At 54.5% G+C, this 25205-nt stretch overlaps 2 protein-coding genes across 6 annotated transcripts; both read right to left on the bottom strand.

The window, feature by feature from the left end:
- Positions 1-315: 315 nt before the first annotated feature.
- On the bottom strand, positions 316-4427 carry C13H22orf39 (chromosome 13 C22orf39 homolog). Of its 5 annotated transcripts, none has more exons than XM_057526365.1 (3): positions 4280-4427; positions 3837-4154; positions 316-1654 (listed from the first exon to the last, which is right to left on the bottom strand). In XM_057526365.1, the coding sequence occupies exons 1-2, from the start codon at positions 4301-4303 to the stop codon at positions 3840-3842; spliced, it is 339 nt and encodes a 112-aa protein (XP_057382348.1). In that variant the 5' UTR covers positions 4304-4427; the 3' UTR covers positions 316-1654; positions 3837-3839. The 5 variants fall into 5 exon arrangements, with proteins under 5 accessions (XP_057382348.1, XP_057382349.1, XP_057382350.1 ...); XM_057526366.1 differs by having other exon boundaries at positions 316-2130; positions 3987-4154; XM_057526367.1 differs by having other exon boundaries at positions 3987-4154.
- A 1663-nt stretch (positions 4428-6090) lies between these two features.
- UFD1 (ubiquitin recognition factor in ER associated degradation 1) lies at positions 6091-23469 on the bottom strand. The gene is made up of 11 exons (XM_028162365.2): positions 23337-23469; positions 22938-22970; positions 20185-20306; positions 17711-17841; positions 15670-15742; positions 12571-12639; positions 11762-11827; positions 11440-11487; positions 10738-10826; positions 9929-10010; positions 6091-6896 (listed from the first exon to the last, which is right to left on the bottom strand). The coding sequence occupies exons 1-11, from the start codon at positions 23455-23457 to the stop codon at positions 6822-6824; spliced, it is 909 nt and encodes a 302-aa protein (XP_028018166.1). The 5' UTR covers positions 23458-23469; the 3' UTR covers positions 6091-6821.
- Between the last annotated feature and the right edge of the window lie 1736 nt (positions 23470-25205).

Below are 25205 nucleotides of genomic sequence, written 5' to 3'. Positions count from 1 at the left end.
CCTCCCAACTTACAGATTTCATCCACGAGGTTGTATGATCAAGTCAGTGGGTCATGGCCAGCTGTTTTAACCTTTTATTTAGAATTATAGATTGACAAGAGGTTGGAAATCAACAGGGAGGTGCTGTGTGTGGTTCCTCTGGCTACCCCCAGTGTCACATTTTACAGGGCCAGTCATGCCAGCACCCAGAGATAGGCTGTGCAGCCAGAGTAGGTCCAGGCTCCCAGATACAGCTGTGCTCATCTGTGTGTCCACGTGTCACAGCACAGCCACCCCTGTGGTCCTGCACCACAGGATGCTGCCCCATGTCCCTGACCCCATAACCATTCACATCCCTGTAATTACGTCCTTTCACGGCGTCACGTAATGGAGCCAGGCCCAGCAGCAGTATCTCACAGGGTGGGGGCAGGTGCTGCTCCACCAAGCCCCGCTCAGTGACAGTGCTCCATGTAACAGGATGCACCAGGTCACAATGCAAACTGCTTATCACTGTGGGCTCTGTCCCCAAAGTTTGAAAGATGATGCTCTTCCTTGTCACTGTCCATTTTCTTCACAGCTGATGTTTGAACGTTCATGTCTGTCTCCTGAACTCCACGGGACTCTGAGGCCACTTGTCCATTTCAAGCCTGTGGTCCCAGGGTGTGCAGACATGAGGGGTGGACACAGGAACATTTTCCAGGGTGACGATCATCTGCGGTGGAGCTCGCTCAGCACCCAAGAAGTTGTGGGACTCCTGATGGAGCCAGCACCTGGCCACAGGCGCCCACGGCCCTAACCCAGCAGCAGCAGGAGAGGGGCTCCACCAGGAGCAGCTGCCATTCCAGACAGACGGCCTCCCTGCCTGGGTTTCAGAGCAAGGAGGACACAGGTGGAGCTGTAGCAGCCTCCCTCACCCTCCTCGGCCAGAAATGCCCGTGAACGCAGCCACGGTGGATGGACCCTGGTTGCCTCAGACACACCAGGGCTCCCCCCTGCAACGGGGGGACCCCGGGTCTTCTTTATACTCACCTCTGCTGCGGGAGTCCTTTGTGCGCACCCCACCACTCACAGGTACACAGTCACAAAGGACTCTTGGGGCGCACAAGAGCAAACACACATGATGGGAGATTTTACTCTCTTTATGTATGCCCTTCTGAAGTGATGGATTATTTTGCCCCCAAGAATGAGTTAAATGATGTTGAACCACCACCTCTGGCCAGGTCGTGAGGGAGGCGCTGAGATGCCGCAGGCCTGACCCTCAGCACCACATGGTGGGGCCTGTTACACGGCACAGATGCTAAATCGTTTCACCCATAATAAAGAGACCTCTAAAGAACTAGTGTTCTTGTTGGTTCAAATACATATATTTTAAAAACATCTACAAGAGTGTAAGCATACAAAATTCTAATACTGGCCAGCACAACGTCAGGTTATAAATCTAACCCTTTCAAAATTAAACTGGATTTAATTTTCAGCTTCTGTTTGGAATCAAACCTGTGAAATGTCTTGATATATTCCACATTTTCAAAAAACGACCAGGGGAAATTCTGAGGGAAGGAGACCAAAATTCCATGTGTCTTGGGCTTGGGTGTCTTCAGCCAAGAGTCTAGGAACCCTCTTTACACAAGGTTGTGTGTCCTGGAGCTGTGGACCGAGGAGGTGATGCCGCCCGCGCCTACAGAGGAGCAGAGAGAGTGGCCGCGGTGGGAGGACACCTGTGGCCAGCACTGCGTGGCCGTCACCAGACCAGGGCCAGACGGGGCCACCTGTGCATCCACACGGATCCGGGCTGCCCCTCAAGTGTTCAACTGAGGAGCCCAGCCCTTGGGACAGCCTCTCCTTGCTGCTGTCCCCAGGCCTGCCCGTTGGCCGCCCACAGGGACACGTGGGGGTGCCTGGCTTCCTGGAGCTGCACGCTGGGTGAACTGGCTCTGAGTGTGGCGGGGCAGGCGAGGCTGGAGACGGGGACTCTGTGTCCCACACCAGGCGGAAGCTCCCAGGGACCTTCTGGACTATTTGGGCCTGTCACCGGTCGTTGTCCTGGGGCAGAGGGAGGTGCCAGTCTGCAGGGGGGCTCTGCCTGGGGGCCCACACCAGGCCGTGCTTCCGTGCAGCCTGGACTCTCGCCTGCTCGCTCTCACGTAGGGACCGCTGCAAAGGAGACCCGGTCACCTGTGGCCTCAGGGGTGCCCTGTACCTCCCTCCTCTCAGTGCCCACCCACACACATGACAAACGCAGCCCAGCAAGCCCTGGTGAGCGGGGTGGGGTGGGGTGGGGGTGGTTACCACACACACATCTAGATCATTCTCCAAGCTACCGTGAAAAACCTACTGTGCAGATGACCATTTAGAGGATATTTTTAATTCTTCTGGGTCCCAGGGCTTGATGCCTTTTGTTGACCTAATCAGATTCACCAGATAAGAGGGGCTGGGGGCTGAGGCAGGAGGAGAGATGAGCCTGAAAGAGCGGCCAGAGGAGGGAAGAGGCCAGAGACAGGCAGGCAGGCAGGCAGGCGCGCACACACACACACACGACAGACAGTGGGTGCCACCACCCGGGCCAGTAAACCCAGGGCAGCAGGTCACAACCATGACGGGGCACACACGCACGCACGCACGTGCACACACACACATGACAGACAGTGGGCGCCACCACCCAGGCCAGTAAACCCAGGGCAGCAGGTCACAACCATGATGGGGCCTGAGGGGGTGCCAGGTGCTATGCTGGCCCCTTTACACGTAGAATTTCACCTCTTCCATCTGTTTTCCCTCAAGCTCTATTGTCTCAAGTGTAATGTATTGTTCTTGTTAAAAAGCGATCAGAAATGCAAAGTAAATATGAAAGCCCTGCAGACCTCCCTCCCAGAGGTGAAGTTCACAGCTTCCCCAATTCCATTTGAGGCCCGCATTTCAGGGCTATCACCCATTTCCCTAAAGAAGGAATAATCTTCTCCTGGCTGGTGCACGTCCTGCTTTTCTCATTAAGTGACATACTGCGAGCACCTTTCCACATGGGGATAGGTTACTATCTATTTTTCTTAATGGCTGTGTAGTTCTCCGTGGTGGGGAAGACGTTATCTGGTCAAATGTCTATTACTGGACTTCAGGTCACTTTCAGTCTTTGCACTATTACAAATGGTGACACAATGGACATTTTGAACTTTCAGTTGTTACCCAGTTACCTCCCTAGGATAAACTTCCAGGAGTAAAACTGTGGGATCAAAAGGTATGCATTTGACATTTAGATACTCAGAAAACCTGACATTCTACAAACACTGCCCAGGTGCCACGACTCTCCAAACCCCTATGGACATTCCGCTGAGCAGTAACCAGTAACTGTCATTTTAAGTATGTATCAGGCTATTTGGTTTTCTTTTAGAATTAATTCCTTCTGTGTGCCCTTTGCCTACTTTTCTATTCTGAAATCGTTCCCATTTTTCTTACTGATATGTGACAGCTATTTTTAAGATATATATATATGTACAAAGGTTATTAACCTCTTACCATATAGGCTGCAAACTACCTCTCCCGTTTTCCACTTATCTCGGACTTGTCATTTTCTTTTACACTTGGCAGTCCTGCTGGCTCCCTCCCCCGCACGCCCCTTGAGCACTGCGCCTTCACAGCTTCGCTCCATCCCCCCACCCCCACCCACGCCCCCATCAGCTCCAGGACACCACTGTATCCTAGACTAGGATGTAGGAGTCGGGAGGACAGGGGCTGTGTTCTCATCACTCCTGGATCCCCAAGAGCGTCCCAAGTGGTAAGTGTCTGCTGAATGTATGGACCACAACCCCCTCCTTACTGGTCTCTAGCACCTCCACCATATCCTCTCTCAGCGTGGCAGCCAGACTGACCTTTTAAGGATATAAATCAAAGCACGCTCCCCAGCACACGTGGAGGCTGGAATCGAACCCCTTTTTTAAGGCCCGCCCCCTTCTCCCAGCGTCACGTGCCCCCGGGCTGGTTCCTGGTCTTTCAGGGCTCGGCACGCCCGGTCGGGTCACCTGGGCCTCGGCGCTGCGACGCTCCTCCCACTCGCGGCAGCTGTCCAGGTCGCGCCGCCACTGCACGCAGGCCGGCCGCTCGCCGTGGACGTAGTAGTGGCGCAGGAAGTGGCCGGCGCTGCTGCAGAGCTCCCACTCGGCGCGGTAGGCCTCGCACGGGCGCGGCGGCTGCGGGGACGGGGACGGAGGAGTGACCGGGGGACCCGGTGCGCGCCAGCCCGTCCCGCACGGACGGACCCGGTCTCCGTCCTCCCGACCTGGCCCCGTGGGTCCCCGGGTCCCACCGCACTTACCTGCCAGCCTCCACCTTCCGCCATGTCCCGGGACTGCCTAACCCGCCTCCCGAGCCCGCGGGCCGCCGCGTGACTGACGGGCGGAGGGACCAATGAGCCCCGAGATCTCACCACTAGCTCCTCGCCCACTTCCTTGAGACGCGCCACTGAACAGGACGTCCGGGTTGGCAGCCAATAACAGTCGAGGGAGGGCGGGGCCTGGAGGCATGTGTGGGCGGGGCCTGGAGGCATGTGTGGGCGGGGCCTGGTGGCTGGGCGCGGGCCGAGGCCGGTTTGAACCGGGCATGCCCCCAGGGTCCCCAGGGCCGGCTAGCCACGTGGCGGAGGTGATCTCGGCGTCCGCTCGGGCCGGCGGGCGCCCGGCTGCACATTCACGTCCAGTGGCCGTTTCTGACGGAACCACGCGGCTCGGGCAGGTTCTTTCCAGCAGCTTTATTTTCATAATCTCAAAGATCGGTTCGTTTCGTCAGCACGCACCGGAATCAGCGCCGCCACGCCAGTCCTACGGCTGCAGTGGTCCCACCTGTGTCCCCTCGAGGGCGGGGTGACTCCCAGGTAGGAAGCGGGGGCCCACGGGCGCGGGCACAGCGCAGGCTGGCCAGAGGCGCGGAGGCTGTACGGCCTGGGGGACAGCAGGACCTGCGGTGGGCGTCCGGAGGTCGCGTTAGGGTCGAGGCTGTACAAAGGCAGGGAGACAACGTTTCTCCATGGGGCGATGCGCACGAGGCAATGACAGCGAAGGGCAGGAGGCTGGTGGGCCCGCAGGACCGCCCTGCGACACCCTTGCAGTGGTTCTCCAACTGCCGCCAGCCTAGCCACCGGCCCTGGGGCCCCTACAAGGCGGGTGCTGGGCCTCCTAGGAGTGAGTCCGGGTCAAGCCAGACAGCTGCAATTTCACTAAGGGTCCTGCCACGCTGGGTCACAGACCAAGCTTGGAGAAGATGCTGCCTGAGAGGAAGGATGCAGGCCAGGGTACAGGCCCACAAGTGACACCCCACCGTGTCACCAGAAGACCCACTAACAGGGTCCACCCCTGGCCCAGGCAGGGAGTGCTTTCCTTGTATACACAGTGGGTGTGGCTCAGGGAAGACAGAAACCAGGGGCCAGCACACTACATAACATCATGTAATTGAATGATGTGGTAGCCAACGTGATCCTGCAAACAAGGCTGCCCACCCACCAAGGAGGGTGTCTACCTCTGCCAGCGACCCAAGACTCCTGAAGTGGAGGGCCAGGTAGGTCACAGAGTGCTCATGCCTTCCAGAACCACTTCCATTGCCATGGGTGTGGGTTTGGGCCACAGGGCCCAGCCCTGGTCATCACAATGACCTTTGATGCTCATTCTCTGAGGACATGTGGGTGAACCCTGGGCTGGCATCCTGCAGGGGGATGTCGTCTCCTGAGTGTTGGGGGGAGCCCTGTCCAGAGATGGACCCCTTGGCCTACAAGAGGAACAAGGGGAGCCCCTGCTAGGCCCGACCACCCCCACCCCAGGGGTCAGAGAGCCTCATTTCTCCCTATGCTCCCCAGAAGACCCCAGAGGAGCTCTTTGCTAAGGGCAGGGTGGAACGAGGGGCCCCTGCCAGCAGGCCTTCCTCCTGCCCAACTGTCAATCCATGTTGGTACCTAATCAAACACTTAGAGGCAATGCAGGTTTAGTCACTGCCTGTTTTTATTTGAAATTCTTGATTTAGAATTGTTTTCAAAGAGAGGAAAATAATTGAATTAACATGTCGAAAGAGCTCATATTATAGAAATTGAAGACCTGAAACTAAATTAATACTAGTAAAAAAAATAAAGACAGGCCAGCAGAACTTTGGAAAATTTAATAGATTAAAACTGGGAGTGGGGGGTAGGCAAGGAGAAAGAACATATCTTTAGCTTTCATTTATTCTAATAGTCACATTTGTGCTTCACCACAAAGTTGTTTTACAGTAGAACAGATTCATTAAGGAGCCAGTTATTTCCAAATGAAATCAAAGTTGGAAATGCTTTCAGGTCAAGTTTTCCTTCTGAGTAATGGTTTCTTGGTGGGGGGTGGGGTGGGGGATCAATATGTAAAATAAAAATGGAAACACCGTTTCTCAAATACTTAAATTGCAGCCAGAGTAATGAGATGACCACTATTTATAGAGCACTTATCTGTTTAAACCACTTTTTTCCAGGTCAAAGGCAACAGCTAAGCTATGACCTGGAGAAAGAAAAGATAAATGCAAAAAAGAGAAAGACCACCACAACTTAGAGCAATTCAATCCCTTCACTGGTTTTTAGCAGGAATCAGGGAACTCTGCTCCAGCTGAGGCTGTGGGCATGCCCCGAGGGCTGAAAGCAAGGAGCATGAGTAAGGGACCTCAGAGACGGCCTCCTCTTTCCCCAAATCACGCACACAAACTGCTGTCTTGGCTGTCCACTTGCAGGTGAAACCTGGTAATTCTTAGGTAACTCTAAACAGACCTAAAGTGACAGTGTCCCTGTCAGAGCCAGTAACTAAAAGCCAGCATGTTGCAATTATTTTATTTTCTAATCAGACAACGGTCCCAACTTATGGCTTTCTTCCCTTTTTACGCAGTGACTGTCCTTCTCCAGAGAAAGCGACGAATCTGCCTCCAGCTTCATCCTGAGTGTGAAGAGAAAATACCATTTTCAGAAACTCCTTGGAAGTTTAATAAGAAATGCTTTATTCTGTTGACTCATGTACCATCTGCCCATTTTCCTTACTCCCACATTCATAATAAGAAATGTCTTTGAAATAGAAATGCAAGTTATCATCTACTGAATTGAAAACAAAACCATGGAATCACAACTCTTGTCTACCACAGCCTTTTTTCTCAGGTTGAATATATATCCTTTTGCAAAGGTATCACATTTTCAATGTAAAAAATATAAAATACACCCCCTAAAAGAAAAACCATGCCAAAGAACATTTCCAGTCACTGTTCTATATATGCTTACATAAACTATTTTCCTACTTAATTCCCCAATCTCAAGGCAGTGTGCTGCTCTTGTTCCCAGTAATTCCATTCCGTGGGCAGGCAGTTCTGCCATCAGCTGTTACTTCCAAATCTGCAGTATTCAAGCTGCCCTGGTGGGCAGCTGAATGTCTCTGCACACAACTTTGATTTTCCCTAGAGGTTGAACTCCTCGTTAGAAGGATGCTCTTATTTTTGAGGCTTTTTAAAATGGTGACTCAGCAGCTCTCTACCAAACTATCCTCCCACCAGCAGAAAGACGGCTTGTTTTTTCTGAACCCTCGAAAACAGCAGGCATCTTTCCAAGAGCTTTGCTGCTAGTCAGGGGAGGTGTTGTCTGTGGAAGAGGATCCCAAGCTCCCCAGCACGCCCTCCCCCCACACCCGGCCCACCGCCTAACGCAGCTGGTGTTTCCAGTGGGGCCCATACAAGGTTCACATGGTGGTGACCACGCAAAGGTGAGTCGTGGCTGAGCCAGGCAGCCTTCCCTTCCTTCAGGGCCCTCCGTCTGTCCTGCTGTCAACAGCGGAGCCTGGCTTTTCTCTTGTGAACACCCGCTTGAGGAAGGTGCGTCTTCTGGGACCTTCAGGCTGTCCCACCTGGATGGGCCGCTGCCCCAGGGCTGCACATTGCTGTGGGGATGCCCTGCTTCCTGGGTCTAAGGCTTTCTGACTTCTTATTCCTTCAATTCAGTGGGTATGTCTTCAGCAGCTTCCTGAGAAAGGGTGCGTGAAGAGATCTTCAGGGACTGAGAATACCTACCTCTCCTCTCACATGGCTCACTGACAGGGTGGTTGGTGTTAGATTGCTAGGAATGCCAGAACAAATCACCACAGGCTGGGGGCCTGGGGAGACATTCACCTCCTCAAAGCCTGGAGGCTCGGAGCCAGAGATCCAGGTGCCGGCAGTGTGGTCTCTCCCGAGGCGCCTCTCTGGGGCCTGCAGGGGCTGCCTTCTCGCTTTGTCCTCAGGCCTTTCCTGTGTCCACATCTCAGAGGGGAACGTGGCCCATCTTAGTGCCCTCCTTTTAACGCCTTTCTGTAAAGGCCTTATCTCCAAATAGAATCACATTTTGAGGTGCTGGGGTTAGGGCTTCAACACAGGTATTTGGGGGACACAATTCAGCTCATAGAATTGGGCAAAGAATTCTGAGGCCCCTGCTCCACTATGTCCTGGCTTGTGTCTGGCTAAGATGGTGCCATTCATGACCTGTGGTAGAATCTCCACCTCCTGGAGGCTTTAGCGTCTTTCCTTTACCCCAATTTGGAGTTGTTTCCATCCACTGTGCTGGATGCTCGGTGGCCCCTTCTGACCTGCCAACACGGGCCCCTCCGTTTGGAGCAATTATTTCCCTGGTGGTTTCTGCCCCTTTGGTGTCTCTGATCTCCCGTGACTGGGGTGTTGGTACTGGAAACCTGCCTGTGGCCTTCACTCCGGGGTGAGCAGGCTGGGGCCTTGCCTGGGCTCGACTGGTCAGAGAAAGCTCCTCCAGCTGCAGCCAGCCCACCCGCTGCCAGTGTGTGGGAGCCGAGTGGGGAGGGGACACCAAGGGTGGCGGACTGTTACCGCCGTGCTGAGGGCTGTCTGGGGACTCTGTGATGCCATCCCTTCTCTTGGGGGTGAGGCCAAGTGCTGTGGGACAGATGCTCAGCCTTCACCCCAGGTCCTGCCCCCTGGCTGCCCCACAGCCAGCTTGGGACGGGACATGGCTCTCCATGGTCTATCAAGTCAGGTGCCCTTGGCCTCCTGCTCCGGGGCTCCCAGAACTCTGCCTCACTGTCCCCGTCACCTTGTCACCTGTGCCCCAGGACAGGCAGCGTGAGCGCACCTGAAGGCCCACCTCAGTCACACGTCTCTCCCTGGACGTCTATTCACGGACACCCCAGCCTCCCCATCCCTGCAACAATCAAGGACGAGAGGGCCCGAGGACACAGGCCTGAGCCAGCAGCCAGGCTGGGGGCAAGCAAAGGCCTGGTGGGGACCACATCAGCTCCTGAGATTGGAAAGGTGCCAACACGGTGTCAACTTGAGGAACGTTAAAGCCAGGAGGGGCTGTGAGTCTCTGAACCACCCCCACCCCTTGGTCCCTGAGGGACCGAGCATCGAGAAAAGCAACGAGGAGAGCGAGGATTTGAGGTGGGGTGTTCTAGAACCACCAGCAGTTACGGGTGCCGGGCGGGGTGGGCGGTCTAATGGCAGGCTGTGCCGGGTCTTTTGAGCAAGTTTCCAGCACCTGGGAGAAGTGCCCACAAGATGGAACCTCCCCTCCCTGCCCCCGGGGCCGCAGGAGGCAGTGTCTGGAGTGCGGAGGCACTGAGGTGGCCGTGCAGTGGTCAGGAGTTCTGCCCCTGACCTCCATGCACCCTCATGCTCACTCCTGGGAAATGCAAACAATCACAGCAGCTGCCCCACAAGACTGTCCTGAGGATTAATTATTTCAGTATAGAGCACGTGGCCTGGGGCCTGACACCTGGCAAGGGCTCAGGGAGCTGAAACCTTGCTGGTCACTGCCGCGAGGGGACACCAGAGCCCGCACAGCCTCGACAGTTGGACCACTGGGGAGAAGGGGGGCCCCAGAACGCAGAAAAATATGACAGAAACACCCTCATTCAGAATGGAAAGACTCTCCCCAGTCACCAGTAGCCAATGAAACTTGTCACGGCCCGTGAAACATACTCACCTCTTCAACCTTTTTGACCAGTGGACGTGAATTTCTGATGAACGTGATCTTACCAAGTTTAAATTCATAGTTGGGAATTCCTCTATAAAGAAGACAGAGCAGAAGAAATGTTAGTGTCAGGAGAAGGGACTAAAATCCATTTGTGACCATCTGGTCCATGGCTGTACCAACCCCCCAGCCTCAGGCCAGCCCACGGGTGCCCCCTAGCACCCCCCCAGGAGGGAACGGAAGGCAGCTGGGGGAGGGTCTGCAGGCTCAGGACCTCACCGTCTGTGTCCTCCAGCCTCACATGCCCCCCTGCAAGGGCTACACATGCACTGAACTCACTTCACTCCCGAAGAGGCTGGGTGCAAACCCGTTTCGGGCATTCTCCGTGTGCTTTCACATGGTCAACAGGGGACAGATCTCATCCCTGCCACAACCATGCAGGCCACCAGAGAAGGGACTCTGCTGAGAGTCCCTGGACCAAACAATACAAACACAACTAAGTGAGGCAGCTCCTGCCTCCTCCTGAGGGAAGTGGATCAGTTATTTGAAGTCACAAAGGAGGAAAATGGGCATATTATATTACTAAGTCGGAACCAGAAAGGTCAGAAGTAGGAGAGAGATCCAATCAGGGGCCAGTGGGGCTGGACTGCGGGGGTCTTGGGGAGAAGCCTGGCGATGACGGGGGGGGCACCGATGCGCTTCTGCTACGCTGTGTTCCAGCCCACCGAGGAGGGCGGCGGGGCACCCATGCCCCCAGAGCTGAGTGAGGCTACCCCAGTGCGGGGCCTGGGTCGGGCGGAGCAGAGCCAGGGCAGACCCACCTCTTGATGTCTCCGGGCTTGATTGGGGAGGGGCTGGGCTCTACACCTTTCTTCTTCCCGTCCAGTCTATTCCCGGAGCCGGAGAAGGCCTAGACAAGCAGGCAGGGGGGCCGTGAGCTGAGCCCCAAGGGTAGGAGAGAACCACCTCGGGACTGCAGCGCCCACGCCCTCTGGGGGCTGCTGGGAGCTGAGGGGAGCTTCCTGGCCCAAGGACGGTGCCTCCACCTGTCTCAACCCCCGGGCGCCAGCTGCCAAGGAAGGGGTGACAGGTCTAGCTGGGCCCACGGCTAAGCTCTGCAGACCTGCCTCCTGGCAGTGGGCTGAGTCACGCCCACCGGCCCCTCCCAGTTTCCAGGGTGGACAGCAGTGCCGGAGCGTCAACATACAACTGAGTTTCCAACAGTGCAGGACACGGTTTAGAGAGAAACCAAGAGTGATCATATCTGGTGAATCTACGTGAAGAGTATACATGTCTATTGTACTAGTTCAGCTTTCCGGTAGGCTAGAAATTTTTAAAAAGAAGTTGGGGCTGCCTGACAGTTGTTGGGAGGATCCAGGAGAAAGTGGATGGAAAAGGGTTTGGAGACTGAGAAGGCGCCGGGTACACGCGTGCGGGGTCCCCCAGGCCTGCTCCCAGCTGAGGTTCCCAGGGTGTCACAGACAACGTGGCAGGAGGACAGACAGTCGCATGGCGGCACTCACGCGGAAGCCCAGCTCCCCGGCATAGCCGCTGTGGTCAGCTTCGCCTTCCTGGCAGAGACAGAAAAACGGGGATGAGCTTCTCAGTGGGGCCCCCAGCTCTTCCCTTGGGCTCCCCCACTGCTCCTGCTGTGCCCGCACCCCAACAGCTGGTACACACTGGGCCCCGGGAGCGGGGCTGGGAGGGAAGCAGAACGTGGCTGCCTCGGTACCAGTGGAGGCCAAACACCGCTGGGCGGCCAGGACATTGGGATGCGCTCCAAAGACCAATACCAGCGGTGGGGAGCTGTGCAGAGCTCAGGAGGGACGCGGAGGAGCGACTTACGGCTGCCTCCTCATGCTGGGCTTGTCTCTCAGGCTCCTTGTAGCCCAGTGGAGCATCGAAGTCCACCTGTGTCCCCAAGAAGAAAGCACGATGAGACAGGGCCACACTCAGCCTCCGTGGCTTTTCTGTTCTAAATTGGGACAACTGTGGGTCCACATGCAGTTGTCGGAGCCGATACAGAAGGGGCCTTGTACAGTCCGCCCATTTCCCCAATGGTCACGTTTTACAAAACCACAGCAGAACATCGGCAAAGACAACCCAGCCCTCGTCCAGTCGTCCCCAGTTTACACGCACACGCGGGTTTGTGTTTTGTTCTCACAATTTGATCATCACTGCAGGTCGGTGCACCCCCTCCCCCCAACCCCCGGGTCGAGATCCTGAGCAGTTTCAATTACAACAGGGACCCCTCCTTGTGGAAGACCCTGCCCTTTCATAACCACACCCTCTCCCTCCAGGCAACTTCACTGCCCTGGACCCCGGCAACCACTCCTCTAAACAGACCCAGACAGAACGGAACCCTTCTGCTGGGCATCCTTCCCTGGAGACCCAGCACGCTGGGCTGTCGTGCCCACTACTCGGGAGCTGAGCAACCTTCCTCAGCCTCCAAGAAGACTCAGCCCCTCGCAGGGCTGAGACGCTGGTGGATCTAGCCATCTCAGAACCAGCAGCAACCCTGCCACCAATCACAAGGTCAGCGGCCTCCTCACAATGTTCCAGCGCCATCTTCCTCCCCGTTCCCCCAGAGAGTCCCAGGGTTGCATGACACCCACCCAGGGCCCCCAGCCGCCCTTCCTCCCGCGGCCACTCACGTTCATGTCACACTCGATGATGGACACAGCCCTGTCAGGCTTGGTCTCCATCACCCGCAGCTCATAGATCTGGGAGAGAGAAATCAGTCGGTTTTGTGGCAGCACTGGGCCCATCCATCACCACACGTGTCGCTGCAGCCCCCTACCCAGCTCCTGCACACACACGTCATTCACCTTCATGACACCCTCCCCAGCCACACCTCTTGCTGTGGAAGAGCGGCTGTGGGTGGCTGCCTTGATGCCTGTCACTTAGCTGACCACCTCTCATAAGCGATTCAAATCAGACAAGACAGTTATGCAGCAAATTGCAAAAGATTCAGTGTTTACTCCAGCAAAGTTCACTTCTAAGAATTAACTCTAAGTAAATAACTAGCTAAATACTGAAAGAGAAAGTGCTCTAAGAATGCCTGCTCCAGCACTGCTCATGGCAGCGTAGGCCGAAGACGCCCATCACTAGAATGGTTACATGAGTGGGGTGTATTCACGTGGGATCCCAGGCAGCCAGCATCCAGGAAAAGATGCTGAAGACCAGTTATGCTGCTGTGTGTCGAGGATGATCTCATGCATGTAAAACACACACAAAGTCAAAAGGATAGGAACTAAAGGTGGCAGAATGGACTTTTTCCTGCATTGTTTTAGGTTCTTTCTCTCTACCTAGAGTATGTCTTGCTTTTATAATGAATGGTCGGGACAGTCCCACCATTGAAAAAACTGAACATGAGGGAGAGGGTCCCCCAAGTACAGTGAGAAGGCTTGATGTCCCCCGTCTGGCTTTACGGTTACTCACTAGTGACTAATAGAAATGAATGTGTGTCGCTGTGTGGATGCCCCACCACCTCTCCACACAACACGGGCTGCCTCCAGTGGTTCTGCTGCCACGGACAAGGCGGCATGAACATCCGTGTCCGTGGCTCCTGGGCATGTGGTCACCTTTACTAGTCAGCCTGTTTTCAAACTGCAGGTCGCAACTAACTAGTGAGTCATAAAACCAACTACGCTGCAACCAGAACTAGAAAAGAAAAATACTGGAACACAGTACAGTAGAAATACTAGACTACGTTGCACGTAGTTAAGGCTAAGGACTTTTGTGATATTTATGGTATACTAGGTGTTGTCACACTGTATCTAAAACAGTAATCTTAAACTTTTACATATTCAACATGTATTTTTACTGATTTACCTTTACTGAAGTGTAGAGAACACGTGAATTCTAAATAACCCTCGAGACTTATTCTTTTCCAGTGTTTCAGGTGCCATCTTTTAAGCTGCATTTATTAAACACTGTTATGGATTTAAATGGCAATGTTTACCACAATTTACCTCACATTTGCCGGTTTATTGGTTCTTCCCACACCCTACTCTTTCCTTCTAGGCTAATGCTTATTCCTAAAGCACACGCTTGTGAAGTTTCACTGGTAAATAAATTCTCTCAGATTTTATCTGAATACATTTTGATTTTACCCTATTCTTTAAAGAAGGTTTGATGACAGTTACTTTCTCGCAGCCTCTGGAGCTCCTCTGCCCGGGGGAAAGCAACGTTTGCTGTTGACAGGCCTGCCGTGTGCTGTTCTTCTCTAAGTGCTGGATCTTCTCTGCTCATCTCTCCATGTCTGGTGCTCGGCACCTGTAACTACCCGGCCTGGTGGACACTAAACTCCCTGTAAGCGTGGGCTGTAGGACAATTCTAGAACAACTCCACTCATCTCCTCACAGTAGTTCCAACCTCTGTTCTCTCCCGCTGGGGTTTTCACTGAGCACGTGTGGTTTTCTCAGGATCTCCCAAACCTCAGCTGCTCACGCTGCTGCCGTGCTTCTCTGTGCGGACACCTAAGTCACTCCTGCAGATTCAACTTCCCCTTCGCTAATTCTTTGTTGGCTGTTGTTTAACCCTCTGACTGCTTTTCAAATAATCCTGGATATTTTGGATAGACTTTTGCTGCCTGCTAAATTTTATGATTCCATTAAAAAATTTTTTTTGAACATTTTTTACCTAGTTATTTTATCTTTGCACCTGAAGGTCCCAATTGTGATTTCTTAGGGGCCTAAATCTGCTTTTGCTGTCTTTGCTTTGGGTGTCTGGTGGTCTTATAAGAAGTTCCTGTTTGCTGGTTCAATCTACAGCAACCCTGAGGGCTCAACGAAACTGGGGGTGCTGTTTTCAGAGAGCCTGGGATGAGGACAGCACCCACCTCTGCATCTATTTTGGCCCCTTTAAGGGCCCCAGTTTCATGTGGATGCCTTGATCCAGACCTTCCACCATGCACTGATGTGGTCATTTGCCCACAGCACACGCCTGCTGAGTCTTCTCAGAAGGGCCCTTCAGAGCGTCTAGTCTTCCGTACTTCCAAAAGCAGAAGCCCAGATGTGCATTTCAATTCTATGTACACCTGAGTAACTCACCTTCCCTTTCAGTGCAAAAAGGTCAACGGTATCTTTCATCATCTATTTTTGTTTCAGCATTTTTTACTGCCTTAATATTTTAAGAACGATGACATTAAGGCTGCCTGTAATTAATCAAGAAAGCTTGGGATTCCCTGGTGGCACAGTGGTTAAGAATCTGCCTGTCAATGCAGGGGACACGGGTTTGAGCCCTGGTCCAGGAAGATCCCACATGCCGCGGAGCAACTAAGCCCGTGCTCCGCAACAAGAGAAGCCACCACAATGAGACGCAAGCGCACCGCAACAAAGAGTAGCCCCTGCTCGCCGCGACTAGAGAAAGCCCACGCGCAGCAATGAAGACCCAATGCAGCCAAAAAAAAAAAAAGAACAGCTTAACATATTCAGCTAAGTTAGACAATACCTAAAACGTCCCCACGAAGGTAAAGGGAACAAGATTATTTCTTAGTTTACGAAAAAATATAGAAGTGTGATTCAAAATCCACAAAATTGAACAGTAGGATTCTTAGTATCAGATGCTTCAAACAGAAGGAAACTGTCAGAGAACATGATGGATCCCTACGTGACACCTGGGAGTAATGGCGTCTGATCCTGTGTGTGTGTGTGTGAGAGAGAGAGACAGAGAGAGAGAGAGAGAGAGAGAGCATAGGCTCCTGTTCACGGCTGTGAGGGCCCCAGCATCCGAAAGGCTGAGACACTCACCTTCTCGTTGTAGTTGATGGCAATCACATCCCCGGTGGTCAGACACGCAAAGTTTCTCAATGCGTTTTCTAACCTGCAGACACTGTCAAGGCAACATAGCAAGATGGAGCCCTCAAATCTGAACAAGTTTCCACAAGGCATTTAGAGGATCGGGTCACACTGTGTACCAGACAGACATGTGCCCAGCTGGGGTTCAAAGACATGTGGCCATTACTCAGCAACGAGAAGGAAGCAGCTCTAACACACAGTAATGGGGTGAACCTCACTCTGGGGAAGAACCAGCCACAGAGCGGTGAGACCCCCACCAAACCCCGAGAAAGGCAGATCTCTGAGGTGGGAGGCAGCCGAGGCTGCTGGAGCTGGGGGTTGGCTGAGGATGGGCATATAGGGGCATGAAGGCCCTTCTGGGAGGACGGCCAAGCTCTGAATACACAGGGGATGCATCTGTCAAACTCGCTCAAGTGTACATTTTACTGCATGTAAATTACACCTCAACAAGTTGATTTTAAAAATCCTACGGGAACACAGGCAGAAAAAAAATTTGAAAAACAGATAAGTCCCCTCAAAAGTCTCCCAAAAGCAAAGATGTTTTCATTTCTACTTTTGTTGTTTCTATCTTTTGGGTGATAACCCATATTTAGTGGTATGTTTCAAATAAAAATATTTAATAATAAAAATTTTAAAGGAAAAAGTAGCCTGTAAGCCCTTTTTATAATAGTAAATAAGTTCTTAAAAACTGAGTAACCCAAATGCCCAGACAAGGGAATAATGCCCAATCAAATGGAATATTTTAATCACGTCACCCTCGTCAATTTACAGAATTGTTTTAAATACAAAGGTCAAACACAAAACGTGGCTCCAGATGTGCCACTGAGACACGGCACACCTGGGTGAGAGGCTGAGGGCAGAGAAGCCCGTGTCTACACTCACTACTCTTGGTCAAACGGCCTCCCGGGCTGCTGGCAGCTTCGTGAAGAGTCTGGGGTACACGCCCTCTTTGTCCCTGCTGTGTGCAATGCCAGCTGCAGGGGTGCCCTTCCCTCAACTCCTCCTGGTGACCCTGAGCTGCTGGACGCGGCCCCCAGGGCCCGAGGGCAGAGCCGGCTCTGCGCTGCCTGGACCCAGACCCTGAGCAGAGCCTGGCGCACTGCGGCCCATGGAAGGGGCACCCTTTCTCTGCGGTCACGAGTAACTGTGCCAAGAGACACTGTCTCTGAAAGCAACCTGGTATGTGTGTGCTGCAGCACAAGCAAAAGGACTCCATACTGGAGAACATACAAGGGGCTGCAGTGCAGAGGCTGGCAGGCCCCAGTCCCGGGCATGGGCACTGTCCACACCTGCTGTGAGCAGAGCGCCCAGTACCCTGTATGCCCAACACAGGGGGCTCGACATGCCCGTCCACAGACACGGCCAGCGGAGGCCTCCACACAGCCCAGTGGCATCCGGGACATGGCCAGCAGCAGCAGCGTGCTCCTGGCTCTGGCTGGGGACAGGGTGCAGGTGGGGAGGGTGGAAGTAGCTTTTATTTTTTAAAACAATCTGTGTTGTTCAACTGAGTTTTTTACAAGCATGCCTTTTTAACAATAAATAGGTGGTGGAGTGACCACACACATGGGTGGCTTACGTTCAGAGAACACGCAAAAAATCACTAAGACCTGACACCTTTGCTTTCCTCTGCTGAGAGACAGAAAACGTACTAAGACAGGGCTCCCCATGCCTGAGCACAGGGGAGCTGAGAGGCAGACGAGCTGCCCTCCCACCAGAACACACTGGGCTTTTTGCCAGTGTCATCGGCCACCCAGAGGAAGGGCTCCACCTGCCCTCCGGGAAGTGTCCAGAGAGCGCCCAGCATGCTCGTGAGGCCCCTGAGCCATGTGGACAGGCTGGCCCCATGCCACTGTTCTCATGTCACAATGTCAATCATGACAAGTGTGTGGTCCCCAAAGCAGGCACAGACCCAACCAAGGGCTCACTGTCACCTGCCACCAGCTCACACAGCCCTCCCCGGCTCAGAGGAACACGTTCCGCTTCAGAAGGATACACGGCCTTGGGGTTGGTGATGTCCAGGAAGTCGGGGCTCTGGGGCTGGAACTTGGAGTATGTGGCCACCTGCAGGTTGACGCTCTCTACCTGAACCAGGCCCCCCTCCTCCAGCAGCAGGTTCTGCATCATCTGGAGGGGGAAGAAGACAGGAGGCAGTAGGGGTGCGGCCGGGGCCACCACAGTGGGAGCGCCTGAAGAAACCACTCGCTGGAAGGGTGGCAGATGCGGGCTCATCCGCCAGCGTTAGGCCTCCCAGGGCCGGAGCGTTTCCACAGGGACACCCCCCCTCGCCCCCGCAACTTCACCTGACTCCCAAGGCCCCAGGACCAGCTGGGCTACACTGGAGGCGGGAGGATGACAGCCCCAGGCAGGCTGGCCTTGCCAGGGACAGCCCACAGCCTAGGCCTTGGGTGTCTGCTCCAGGGCGACTGTGGAGCCACCCTGCCAGGTAGAGGCCAGATGAGAAATGAGACAGAGAGACAAACATGGGCCCGAGGTCCCGGGGTGCAGGGAGCCAGGACCTAGCAAGGACCTGAAGCTCGGGGTCCGAGAAATGAGCACCCCTGCGCATCCTGGAATGGTTTTTTGCTTTTCTTATTTCAAACCTTCTTAAAGAAAGCTTCAAACGTACACAGCTAGCAAGGGCCACGTGGGGAGCTCCACGCACCCACCCAGGTTCCACGGCCTTCAGGTCATAGCTGACCTCGTCAGTCCACCAGGGCCTGCTCCCTGCCCATCCACCAGGGCTGCCTGGAGCTCAGGGTGGGATGGAGCCTGCCACTCAGCCGACAGAAAGAAAGCACCTGCTCACACACTCACTGGGGTCGGGAGACCCTCGAGCCGGCTCTGCAACAGCAGCTGTGAAACCCCAGGCACCACCTGCTCCTGGCAAGAGCTGCAAGGCCAGCCCAGGAAGAGGACGGCAGGCAGCTCCATGCTACCTACAGAGGCTTCGCTGGGGATGGGATGTTTCCAGGCAAAAGGATTCAATTAGCTTTCTGGCCCAAAGTGGTCTGAGAGCCTGGACACGGGTCCAGCCAAACTCCAAGTCTGCAGGTTGGAGGGAAAGCCTTACAGGAACAGTGTTCCCCAGTGTCCCCCCTTCTCTTTCTCTAAGGATGGGCCACAGAGGGGCCTGGGGAAGCTGTCACTGCCCAACACTTCAGCCACCCATGGCGCTCCACAGATAGTGGGACAAGGCCTGGTGCCCGTGACGCGAGGTGCGGGCACGTGAGCAGGGAACTGGGTCAGGTCTGGGCTTTGAGGAGTGACTAAGAGTTCCCCTGTGGTCAAGGAAGCAGCACAGGACACCAGCTGGGCTTAGCACTCAGGAAGGACCCAGGCTCAGGAGGGGGAATGGCCCAGGGGAAATGGGCAAGGTCACCACTGCAGGAGAGGAGGAACCTTCAAACTTCTATTCATATTTAATCTCAAAATATGAGTTAAGGCCACCCCTTTAGAAGGTCAGCCATGGCTGCGGCAGGGACCCTTGGCTGTGCAGGAGAGGCGGGATGCTCTTCAGAGCATCTCCCTAGTGGCAGGGAGGCCTTGGGGTGCGTTCCCAACTCCACCCGCAGACTGAGGGGTCTCTAAGCACCCCGACATAAATGAGTATGAAGAGAAGGACACAAAGTCCCCTCTGTGGGTTTCCCAACGCTGAGCATACCAGAGCTGGGAGAGTGGGGGCTGGGCTGAGGGGGGAGGGAAGGAGAGAGCCAAGCCAGCCTTTGCCTGGAGACCCTCCTCTCTACACAGTCTTGACACTAGGTTTCCGCATAAGACCTTATAAAGACAAGGGCCCTCAGGCACCTTCGAAGCACCTACAACACTGACTGTGGCCAGATGTCACAGAAGACAGTGCTGAAGGTCAAAGGGACATGCCCAGGCCCAGGATGGAGCAGGGCAGCTGTGGGGCCCTCACACTGGGGGTGGTGGGGCCCAGCCCCCCCCAGCCCCGCCCCCGCGGACTTCCGGCTGCTGCGGGCCCCACCCTACAGGCTCTGCCTGCCTCTGGACATGGATGGCATCGGACCAGCCTAAGTTCAGAGAGCCTTCATTCCCATGGCAACGAGGCTGAGTGCTTTAGACAGACTCAGGTATGGACAAGTGTCTACACACACACACACACACACACACACACACACACACACACACACACTGACAGAACTGGGCAGACAAACTACTAAAGGGGTGAGAAAACTTATAAAAATCTAAAACTCTGTACTCAGACCACATGAAAAATACTCCTGCTCCATGGTTTTAAAAAAAGCCTGACCCAGAAAATGGCAGTTAAAAACAGCATGGCTGTGGGTTCCAGGCCACCAGGTGAGCAGCCATCCCCAGCTCCCGGCGCACCGTGTCCACAGCCGCACGTGATGTTTGCGGCGAGGCACGTCCCTCTGCCGCAAGGCAGGACTGTGCACAGGCAGAGGGTGTCCCTGCCGCCCCACGTGGCAGCCGGGGGCCACTCACCCAGTGCGGGAGGTAGCAGATGCCCTCGTCAGCCACAAACTCCAGCACGCCACAGTGCGTCATGCGGTCCGAGTTCTTGTTGGTCAGTTTGAACAGCATGGGGTAGGTGATGTTAAGTCGGCCTGAAAAGAAGAGCGAGGCATGAGGCTCATCTTCCAGGGAGAGAAACCCTGTCCCCAGACCCTCCCCGGGGAAGTGCCCCCCTCCCCCAGCAGGCACTGGGACCTGCGTGGTACTGAGCCCCTGGGTGTCTAACCGCCCAGCAGACCCCGCGCTCCTGCCAGACCTCAGGAACATTCGCTGAGTCAGGAACGCAGCACCAGCTTATACTTTTGACTGTCGGAAATCCCACTTTTAAAAAGTGACGTGTTCATGCATTTATTCACAAACAGTTTAAGTGCCAACCAGGTGCTGGGCAAAATCCCTTCTTCAGAGGTTTCCAGTAAGAAAGCCAGACCGTGCCCAGATGCTCGTGCCGGGGAAGGGTGGGGCGGGAGGCAGGGCAGCCAGGATGGCTGCTGGGGGATGTCCTCCAGGAGAGGGAAGTCCAGGCAGAGGAAGCAGCCCAAGCAAAGGCATAGAGGGAGTGGAGCCAGGCTGGCTCGGGAACTGCTGGCAACCAGGCGAGACTGGGCACAGGGACCGGGTGTGCGAGCAGTCGGGGGGGTGCAGGCCGGGCAGGACTGGTCAGCAGTGTGGGCTTGCAGCAGGGACCCAGTGTGTCCCCTCCCGCCAGGGGTCCTGAGGTGGGGGCCATGTGTGGGGCTGGAGGCCTGCTGACTCAGGAGTGCAGGGGGCGCAGAAAGGAGGGGCTGGTGCTGCGAGGCAAGAGGACCCAGGAGAGTCAGTAACCTGGGGGAGCGGTCCGAGACAGACCGACAGGACCGTGTTGCCTTGTGCCAGGCCCTTGCTCAGCCTTCACGGGACAGTGAGGTGGGTACTGTCCTTGCCCCTTTATCTATGGGGGACTAAGGCACACAGGTCTGGCAACGTGCCCCAGGGTCACACAGCCCAGGAATGGCCACGCTGGGGGTCAACCTAGGCCGCTGGCCCAGGTCTGGGGCTTGACCACTGAGACCAACTTTAGCCTGTAGATTTAGGCAAACGTGGCAACAGAAGTTGACTCAGTGGCAGGAGGTAAGGCAGACTCCATTCGGGATCTCCTGAAAAATCTGGAGAAGCAAATTGGATAATGAGCCTGGGTGGGAGGCTGTCCCCCCATCACCAAGGGCGACTGGGATACTGGCAGTGGTGGCCAAGGGCCTGGACGCCAGGCCCTCCGTCACCAGGGCACCTCCCGGCTGTGGAGCCATGGAGTGGACTGAGGTGGGTCAGGGTGAATGGATTGATCAGGCTCCAACCAAGGGTCTGAGATTCTTGCCATTGGAAGAGACGCCCATGTTCCTCAGTCCAGTAGTTTTCAAACTGCATTTTTTTGATTTAGAGAAGTGCCTTGGGGCGCCCGAGCCTTCCGCACCCCCTCACCTCCTCCACCCTGAGCAGCGACCCTTTCTACAAACCAGGACTCCCCGTGAGATCTCATCTGGACAGCTCCTTCCATGACTTACGAGGTCTGCACAGCACCGAACTAAGCCCCACTGTCCCAATTCCCCAGTCTCCTCTCATACCCACATGCCAACACACCTGGTCTTAGTCCTGGGTCAGCTCCACCCATGAGGCAGACTCTCAGGGCCCTGTTCCCCTCTCTGGGACGACAGGGGCCTGCCTGAGGGCCGTGTCCCCAGCTCTACCCACCCTCTGGCAGAGCTAAAGGCCTCCCTCTGCGGGTGCAGCCACTGCTGCCGTCAGTTAGGCCCTGCTGGCTAAGGGCCACCTCCTGCCCCTGCCTGGTGCCACGGGGCCCTGGCTGTTTACACACACACCACAGGCACCATCCAGGAGGCACTCCTGCCGCAGAGCAGTCCCCACAGATGGCGTCATGCCCCCATTTAAAGGTGAGGACACCAAGGTTCAGAAAGGCCCAGTCACTAGTCTGGAGTCAGGCTGGGCAAGGTGCAGAGCCCAAGCTGGAGCCACCCCAGAGCTGGCGCCCGGCCCTTACTGAGCTGCCCAATGTGCACCCGACACAGAGCGTGGACCCTCCCGGCCCAGAGGCCACCACATCTCCTGCCTCAGAACCCACACCAAAAAGACCCCCAACTCTCAAAAGGCAACGACTGTGCCCATGGTCGGGGCATCCTAGTCCGGGTGGAGTGGGGCCAGGGGTGTGAGGTCTCCAAGCTGCTCCCATGGGAGTGGGGAGTCGGGGAAAGGGGGAAAAGCGTGGCCAATCTCTCAAACCTGGGCCTTTCTTGCTCCTGGTAAGAGGTGGGACGGGGCAAGGGGAGCAGCTCCTGGGGCAAAGGGGTTAGAACTGCGGCTGGAGCTGAGGCAAGAGGCTTGGGGAGATGAAAGACCTGTGCGCAGCATCCTCTTGGGGGCCGCCACCATCCTTTAGGGGAAAACTCAGTGCGTCCAGCCAAGGGCATCGGCTGCCCCAGCAGCGTGAAGAGCACCGGCGCTCACACCTTCCTTTAGTCCTAATAGGACCCGGGGTGGGGGGGCCAGAGGAGTGGACCCAGAGCCGAGCACCCACTGGCCCCGGCCTCCCAGCCCAGCGAGCACCCTCCAGGGACGATTCCCAACCAGCCTCCCTGAAGGATGCCTCTGCCTGGGCGGCGAGGGGTCTGTGCTTGGTCCCAGCGCCCACGTTCACATCACCTCCATTCTCAAGTCAGGTAGAAAGTACTTACTGAGTTGGTCGAGGGCTGAGGGTGGCATAATTACTGTGGAAGGAACATTTAGGAGATATTAAGAAAAGAAAAATTAAAACAACAGAACAAAAGTCAAAGTGCACTTTCTGTTATAGCTTAATGATAGTATTAAATGATACCTATGGGGCAGCCGGAATTTCATGATTGTTCACAACAAGTTTTACTAGCTATAATTTATTTGGTGAAACCAAATGGCTACCAGCCATAAATCTAATCATAATTAGGACCCCTCCCCGCACCCCTTAGCCAGGACACCTTGACAACATCTTGACAGTAACTAGCCTCCGTCACACATGCAAAATGAGAGCTGCCAAGGACTATGAGCACTGCAGGCCTAGGGCAGGAAAGGTTACGATTCAAAATAAAAACAGCACATACTCTTCCCTCCTTTCTCCACATCTGACCTGTCATTAGGCCCCGCGAGCATGGACACGGAGAAGCAGCGGTACTGTGTGGAGAAGCGGTTCTGGAAGACCCGGGGAATCGGGTGGTCGAACATGTTGAAGGAGAACTGGAAGGATGAAAGAGATGCTGCAGTTAACACAGAACTAAGGCACGTTTCTTCTGTCAACAGCTAGAGTGGGTCAGGGTGTCAACGCTCAAGAGCAAGACACACCTGCACCCAGTGAGCACCTCCTGGGAGCAGGACGCACCTCACAGCAGGTTCCGCCGGCTGGCGCGTCCAGTCTGTCCCGCCAACCTGGCCCCCACCATTTTCAGACAGTGCATCTTACTAAAGTATAAAACTGCCCCCAGCAAGCCTGTCCTTCACCTCTTTCACCCCCCACCCCCCAGGCCTCCTGTCCCCCAGGTCTCCTACGATGGCCACGACCCTGCCGGGCTGCTCCCTTGGCCTGGACCACTTTTCCTCTCCTCATCCCGTTTAGGAGTGCCACTATCTGCCAGGTTCTGGTCTCCAAGCACCAGGTAAACATCACTAACAAAAGAGCTACAACCTCTGCCCTGGCAGAGCTGACATTCAAGACAAGGGAAACAAGAACAGAAAACCATCTGTGTGTCAGTATTCTGAGCACAAGAGAGGGCAAAGGACCAAGAGCTCCTGGGAACGCTGTTTTAAGTGGGTGGTCAGGAAGGATTTCTCTGCAGAGACCTGAAGCCAGGAGAGGGAACAGGCAGAAAACAGGGAACAGCGATAAGAGCGAGCACCCAGGTCTGCACCCCTCCCCCTTCCCCTGTCTTCCAGGACCACCCTTTCCTTGCTCTGGGAACCTTCCCTGCTCTGCCCAGGGCCAGGGCTAGCACCCCTCCAAAGTGCTCTCACATGGCGCCACACCACGGCACTCCCTCCCTGCCTTTCATAAGTAAAGCCTAGACATGGTGCCATCATAAAGGTAAGATCCCAGCTCTTACGTTGTAGGTTATGATGAGGCTCAGAACACATGCTGCCAGCAATCTAGGGTCTTCCCAAAGCACTGCAATTACTGTGACGTGTCAAAAAGAAAGGATATAAAATTGCACAATAGAATATATACCCAAAAGAATTGGAAGCAGCGTCTTGAAGGTATATTTGTACACCCAGGTTCACAGCAGCGCTCTTCACAATAGCCAAGAGTTGGAAACTACCCAAATGCCCATCAACAGATGAGTGAATAAAGAAAATGTCCATCCATACAATGGAATATTGTTCAGCCCTAAAAAGGAAGGAAATTCCAACACATGCTACAACGGTGATGAACTCTGAGAACATAATGCTCAGTGAAATAAGACAGACACAAAAGAACAAACACGGTAGGATTCCACTTATATGAGGTACTTAGAGTAACTAGTCAAGTTCAGAGACAAAAAGAATGATGACTGCCAGGGGCTGGGGGGAGGGGGAATTGTTTAATGGGAACAGAGTTTCAGTTTTTCAAGACCAAAAAGTTCTGGACATCCATTACACAACAACGTGAATATACTTAACACCACTAAACCGTACACTTATAAATGGTTAAAATGGTAAATTTATGGTACATGTTTTTTTACAAGCTAAAAAACTTTTAAACAGGCGAGTATTTCCTGACTTGATTCCAACTGTACACTAAGTAGAGGAAAAGTCAGGTACTGATGAGACAGTTTACTAGCAATTCCGAAATCAGCAAGCTGAGCCAGCTGTTTTCCACAGATGCAGATGCAGCTCCTGCTTAAACTCTCCAATAGTTCTCCACTCCCTGGAGCGCCAGCAAAGTAGTTTTCACACCCGTGCCTCTCCTTTTAACCAGAATTCTGTTCGACAAAATCTTGGCC

The sequence above is a fragment of the Balaenoptera acutorostrata genome, chromosome 13 (genome assembly GCF_949987535.1).
Source record: "Balaenoptera acutorostrata chromosome 13, mBalAcu1.1, whole genome shotgun sequence".
Taxonomy (NCBI): Eukaryota; Metazoa; Chordata; class Mammalia; order Artiodactyla; family Balaenopteridae; genus Balaenoptera; species Balaenoptera acutorostrata.
The sequence above is the reverse complement of the archived record's forward strand: the minus strand, read 5'-3'. Positions and strand labels throughout refer to the sequence as shown.

Bases quoted from the DNA above. Each gene is read 5' to 3' on its own strand.
- C13H22orf39 (XM_057526365.1), bottom strand. From the start codon at position 4,303: ATGGCGGAAGGTGGAGGCTGGCAG. The intron at 4,155-4,279 runs GTAAGTGCGGTG...CCGTCCCCGCAG, and splicing joins CGGAAGGTGGAGGCTGGCAG to CCGCCGCGCCCGTGCGAGGC.
- UFD1 (XM_028162365.2), bottom strand. From the start codon at position 23,457: ATGTTCGACCACCCGATTCCCCGGGTCTTCCAGAACCGCTTCTCCACA. The intron at 11,828-12,570 runs GTGAGTGGCCGC...TTGGGGACACAG, and splicing joins TCATCGAGTGTGACATGAAC to GTGGACTTCGATGCTCCACT. The intron at 10,011-10,737 runs GTGGGTCTGCCC...TCTTCTTTATAG, and splicing joins AAGCCCGGAGACATCAAGAG to AGGAATTCCCAACTATGAAT.